Raw genomic sequence first — 6425 nt, 5'->3', positions numbered from 1 at the left:
TTTTTTTTTTAATCAACAGTAAGCCTATGACCACCATAGGCTGTGATGCAAAAGCGTAGCAAAGTTTCAAGTAACGTTTTTTTTTGCTTCCACAAAACAAAAGCAGACACTTAAATATGTACTTATGTATGTCTTGAGTTTCAGTAAAAAATTTTCCACTCGACGGAGAACACCCTCAGATACCTTATATGACAATTTGTCTCGTTACATTTATTGATGCCCAGTAGTGCACGCTTAATACGGTGTTTACATGAGGCGATTTTACAGGCAACTTTTAGTTGGAAGCAACAATCGCCTGGTGTGAACGGCCTTTTAACTAATCGCTTTCAATGAAATTGGGGGGCAGCAAACTTGTGATTTACCTAATCACCTCGAAAATTGCCTGTAAAATTGCCTCGTGTGAACACCTTTTAAGTCATCGCGTTCGCGTGTGAAAAAACGTGAGACCACTATTACGTAGAAAATCTTGTATTTTGCCTATATCTTGTTCTCAGTATGGATAAAATCTCGAATGTGAACTTTACAGACACTAAAAAAAAACCAGTAAAAATATATTGGGTTCTATTTTTTTATACACAGCTGTAAAATAGTTAAACACTCCATTTGAGGGTAGGGATTAGCTTGAAGTATTTTAAAAGTGCCTGCTTTTTTTACTTTCAAGTATTTACACATTTAGCAAAACTAGACAACCGCTAAGTACTGTTACATATATATTTTTTTAACGAATTATTGATTGTATCGATTGGTCGGATGAGCCTTTGTTTTGATGTAGTATAAGTACCGCAACGCTAATTTAACAATTGGAGTATTTGGTGGTAAAAGCATTCGATCGTATGAGTTTCTGAGTTGCGGCTATTGATTTTCATAACGCAACAGGATATTAAAATACGGTTATAATTTCAATCCGTACTAACAGTAAAGGAGTACAAATCATATAAAATGGGCCTAGAATCATTACAATTGCCGACATATGAACGGATAGCAGAACCGATTCCATGGACAAAAAGGTTGGTTGTGCATTATACATATATACATTAGACTGTGTCAAATAAAAATAATATTTTTTTTCTTTCGGTCCTACATGGAAGCTTATTTTTTATGTATGTATGTTCATTTATATTTAATTGTTTATTTAAAAAAAAAAAGTGGGAGAAAAACTATTTGTTTATTAAAAATTCTTATTATGGCGAGCGCTAACTGAAAGATGAAGATAGAGTGCAGAAATTTTGAAGCAATTATTTGTTTTTGACCGACAACGAAATTTTCATATGGGACCGAAAGGCTTTTGGTAATTCCCAAGCACAAAAAATAAGTACATTATTTAATTAACAATTAAAAACAAAAAAAAAACACATTCACGTTTCGCTCTCACTTTCATTCGAATTCGAATTGAGCACCCTAACCAACCGAATTCATTAGGCGCAATTATCAAACACACTCCAGATATAAACTTAATAAGCTAAACAACAACAATTTCAGTTGGCATTCCGGCTTTCGGCTTTTTAATTTTGTAAATTTGATGACGCAAGAGTTGTATAAATTGAACGCATTTCTTCAAGTGTTTTTTTTTTTGGCCTAAAAGTTATGATTATGAAGCGATTTAGAAAAGTTAATTTACTAACAAAATAGGGCCGTTATTCGCGTTGATTTTCGATATTTTTTGCGGGTGGTGTTATTACGTATTTTCTTCCATACAAAAAAATATCGAAGGGTATTTTAAAATTTTTATCGTTTTCCTCTTTTACACGGAATGACCCTACCGCATATTTTAATCGCGTTTTATTCACTTTTCAGTTTGTTGGATAAATTCAACATCAAGCTCAGTACTATGGATAAATTTTGCCAATTTCTCGGCGAGGTCATCGGCACCAGCATGTTGGTGTTTCTCGGCTGTACAGGATGTGTCCAGAATGCGAACTTTGCGAATAGTCCCCTACAATCGTCACTAAATGTCGGTTTGGTTGTCATGGTAATTGTACACTGCTTTGGCTGCGTTTGTGGCGCGCACTTAAATCCGGCTATTACGTTGGCCGTCTACATTTACGATATGATCTCATTAACTATGTCGGGCGTCTACTTTGCCGGACAACTGTTGGGTGCATTCCTTGGCTATGGTCTCATGAAGGCGCTAGTACCAGCCAACGCTATATCACTGGGTGGTGCGGCTCATGGTGTCTGCGTGCCGGCGCCACATCCCGATATAACTGCAATGCAGGCTTTTTGGATTGAATTTATCGCCAGCGCTATGCTGATTATTACTACTTGCAGCGCAGCCGATGCGCGAAATAATGCATTTCAAGACTCCTTGCCAATTCGTTTTGGTTTAACTGTTACTTGTCTGGGTCTATCGGTGGTAAGTTTTACATACAAAGTACTGAGTACGTCGCTCTTATTAACGTATATGTATATGTATTTTGTTTCTTAATAGGGTCAACTATCTGGCGCTATGTGTAACCCAGTCAAAGCATTTGCTGCTGCAGCATGGAATTATGATTTCCAGGATCATTGGGTGTACTGGACTGCCCCACTGATCAGCGCTGCTGTCAGTGCCACTTTCTACAAAGTGATTTTCAAGCGCGACTATGTTGAGAGGAGGGTACTGCCTGAAAAGAGATGAGCAAAGTGAAAAGGGGCTACTCTCAAAGGCCCAATGATTATCTCGAAAAATCTTAGTGCGAGATTTAAAGGGCGATACATGCCGAATATTTTGTACAACTATGTAAATACAAAATATTTTTAGCACACTCTGGCAATTCATGATTTTTTAACTTATTGTCAAATATTGTATCTTATTTTTTATTTCATTTTCAACCATTTGTTACATTTATTTTTTTCATCGCATGCATAATCTTTTCTCAATGCAATAAAATTGTACTGTATACTTTGAAAATTAATTTTGTGTTCCTTAGTTGTGCTGTGAACTAAAAAATTCAAAAGTACCGTTACATTTACTTCGCTATCTCCTCCCGTTCTCAAGATATTTGAGTTTTTGTCCGAAATAAATAACAACAACAACAGTGCAACAAATTTGAAAAAGCTGGTTGAACGATGAAAAAGTGCCAAAGCATTTGTAAAAGTTAGTTACCATTTTTTATATCGATTTGGAAGTTGTAGATCCAAATAAAATGTCAACAAATAACAATTTTTTTTTAGAATTTATAGAAAAATTTCATAATTCAATTATTTAAGGTTTTGTAAAAAGGTTCTCTTTAAACTTTGACACTACCACCCACAGGGATGGCTTTTGGAAGCAGGAGGAATGGGGAAGAATTCAATCACACTTGCTAAAAGGGTTCCTAAATTCAACAAAAAAGGTATGCGATGGGGCATAGTAGTATTTTAAAACAAAAACGAATTTTCTTTAGTTATTTACGACCGCTGTGGTATAGTGGCTAGCAGTGCGCGCTACCACTCCGGAGGGTCCGCGAATCTATTTTCAAAAAATAAAATTCAAATCGGTGTAGCCGTCCTCGAGCTTCGCAGCCTCGTACATACATATACACTGCCGGTAAAAAGTATTGGCACAGCAAATTTTTCACAATATATGCAACAATTTTTTCCGCCAATTTTTCATAAAAAATATGGTTCAATCTACAACAAAAAACATAAAATATATATACTTCCTAAAAATTTTTTCACGCAGTGTCTTCCATACAAAAAATTTTTTTTCGAAAATACTTTATCTGCAACAAATGCAAAACACCTTTAACAAAAAAAAAATCTTAAAAATCAATGCGATTTTTCACTAAATCTTAACTTGCATTTTTTTTAATAGAATTTAATGGGCTGAAAAACTGCGTACTCAAAAAAATTCTAAAAAACCTAATTAAAAAGTTGAAAATTTGCTGAGTTTTCGGGAGTTTTGCACAAAGTTCGGGAATTATATTTTTATGGTTTTTGTTGAAGAATGAACCATATTTTTATAAAAAATTGGCGGTAAAATAATAGAAAAAAAAAATTGCATATATTGTGAAAAATTTGCTGTGCCAATACTTTTTGCCGGTCATGTAGACTATTTTCTCCAACATTTTTAATTATGTGGTTAACGCAGAAACATGATGATTAAGGTATTTTTGCATTTAAATACATACATCCGTACGCTCCTACGTTTATTCTTAACTCAACTTAAATATTTGGGCGTTTGCATTGCTTGAATGCGAAAATTATTTTAACCTCTAAAATTTTCATTAATTTTTCGCCTGAATAATTGAAATAATTACTTTTCCGCAAATTTCTATGTAAATACATAACATTCATTAGATCGTAAAATTGTTGCTGAGAATTACATAAGCGAAAGGTGGCTTCAAAATTTCAAACTTAACAACGACTACAAAATTTCTTTTATACACTGTAAGAAAATGCTGTAATGCAAACAGTTTGAATATACATATAACGACTACAAAATTTCTTTTATACACTGTAAGAAAATGCTGTAATGCAAACAGTTTGAATATACATATAAAGTCCCGGAATAGGCTCCATATGACTTGCACCTGTACATCTACTAGATTACACGCAATTTTCCTTTTGGTTTCTTCGACTCAAACTATTTTGCTAATTCTACAACTTCTCGGCCAAACTCTAAGCTACATAAATACTATGTATCTAGCTAAGTTTTCTTTCTGCCGTTATTTGGTTTCATCCTTCATTTGAATTGGTTGAACATTTCTTATTCAAGTGTCTCATTGGAAACTGTGGAGGACTTGCGAAACTTTGTGCTATCTATTCCTAAAGTTTAAGGGCCAATCCTTAGGAAAGAACTATTTCACGTTATTCACGTTGTTTTTCAAGAAAAAGTTTTTTGCTATTTTTTGTGTATGCAAAATAGAATTGCGCTTTAACGAAGCCCGTTAACATCAAGAATTCAAGCTATATACAACAATTATCAAAATTCAAAAAAAATTCGTCTAGTTTTCGAACTTTTTTTTTCTGAATTTTTAGAACATCTTTGGTTCTGCAGTTTTATAGCCCATTGAATTTAAGTGCAAAAATTCTTGTTGATTTAAAATTTTCGGTTTTTTTTTTGTATCCGGTCTTTTGTGTTTGTGTGTTTTTTCATTTAACAATTGTCATTTATAAAAACTGGCGTTTTTTTTTATATATATATTTTTGCAAAAAAATATAGTGTGTAATTGTATACCTCTCCATACTTTAACAAAAATCTACTCAAACTTTTTCTACCAATTTTGGTTATAACAGCATAGAAGCATTCAGAATTTACTCTTTTATTTCTACTTTCTGTGTAATATGGGGTATTTTTCAGTGCACTTTCTCATTGCTTTGTGTTAAACAAAAAAAAAACGTTCATAAGCCACACGATTTTTTCCTGTGTTTCAAACAAATTTCTCCAGTTTCATTGCCAAAAATTTTTGCTGCACTTTCTGCCAACAAAATCTCACAAATGGACTTCTTTGTTTCCGTTTGCTAATTGGCGACGTTGTGTTGCAAGTTCTGGCAGTTAAAAAATTCTCCCTACCTCTGCTTTTCGAAAATGGTCGCAATTTGTTGGCGTTGCAGTGATTGTAACAATATTTTGCAAAGAAAAACAAAAAAAAACTTTGGCAAATCGCTACAAGTCAACACATCACAAATCGTTAGAAATGAAGTGCAGTAGATGTACATAAATCAGGACAAAATTAAATTGCAGCAGTTAAATTACTTAAAATGGAGCAGGTATAAATATGTACATACATATGGGCAGAATATATTTTATGTAAGTATGTACATTCTAATTTAAATAGAAAGAAATTTTTAAGGATTAATTTTACGTTTACAAACTAAATAGTAGGCTAAGGGCTCATAGCTCCGCTGAATTTTTCTCTCGAAAACTCCAAGAGCCGCCTGCACAGGCGCGATGAGTGACTTATATAAGGCCAGTTTTTCAGTGCACGATTGTGGCTTAAACTTAGTTTAAATGCTCGAGTTGGCTAGTTTAAACTAAGATAAGCCAATCAAATGCCAGCCTATAGAGTGTGGTTTTCGTACGTCGAGAGAGGACTTTACTTCTCGATTGCCTACTCAATTCAAAGTAGCATGGGTTGGCAAGAGTAATTCTGCGTTGGATTTCTGAAGGCTGACATTATTATTGGTGTTACTGATGGTTCCTAAATAAACGAAATAAGGCCGACACGCTTGTGAGCTGACTGTTCATTTTAATTCATTACCAGACCCACGCGCTTTGTGTGTCTAACTAATTTCTAGAATGCAAAACCGATATAAAGAGATATTGGACTATAACAAATACATTTTGAAACGTTAACCCACATTTGACTGGCCGACTCCTAGTATTGGCCATAGGCAGGCATAAGGAGTGCTTTTCACATATGTAATAGTGGTCAATGGGTGCAATAGCAGAGCTGTAAGTCAGCTACAGCAACATTACAGAGAAGCACTTTTCATATCATGAGTATGCTGCTGATGTGCCA

At 34.2% G+C, this 6425-nt stretch overlaps 1 protein-coding gene across 1 annotated transcript; it reads left to right on the top strand.

Annotated features, from left to right (window-relative positions):
• Window positions 1-60: 60 nt before the first annotated feature.
• LOC118743684 (aquaporin AQPAe.a-like) lies at window positions 61-2841 on the top strand. The gene is made up of 3 exons (XM_036476445.1): window positions 61-1007; window positions 1795-2353; window positions 2429-2841. Exons 1-3 carry the CDS (start codon window positions 940-942, stop codon window positions 2615-2617), a joined length of 816 nt encoding a protein of 271 aa, XP_036332338.1. The 5' UTR covers window positions 61-939; the 3' UTR covers window positions 2618-2841.
• The last annotated feature ends 3584 nt before the right edge of the window (window positions 2842-6425 follow it).

Source organism: Rhagoletis pomonella, unplaced genomic scaffold (assembly GCF_013731165.1).
Source record: "Rhagoletis pomonella isolate Grant_MI unplaced genomic scaffold, Rhpom_1.0 Rhpom_scaffold_00007, whole genome shotgun sequence".
Lineage (NCBI taxonomy): Eukaryota > Metazoa > Arthropoda > Insecta > Diptera > Tephritidae > Rhagoletis > Rhagoletis pomonella.
This window is presented reverse-complemented; position numbering and strand designations above follow the sequence as displayed.

What these genes read in the sequence shown, in the direction of transcription:
- LOC118743684 (XM_036476445.1), top strand. Translation starts at nt 940, where the DNA reads ATGGGCCTAGAATCATTACAATTGCCGACATATGAACGGATAGCAGAA. An exon ending in CCGATTCCATGGACAAAAAG is followed by an intron (nt 1,008 to 1,794) that starts GTTGGTTGTGCA and finishes TTCACTTTTCAG; the next exon opens with TTTGTTGGATAAATTCAACA. An exon ending in CTTGTCTGGGTCTATCGGTG is followed by an intron (nt 2,354 to 2,428) that starts GTAAGTTTTACA and finishes GTTTCTTAATAG; the next exon opens with GGTCAACTATCTGGCGCTAT.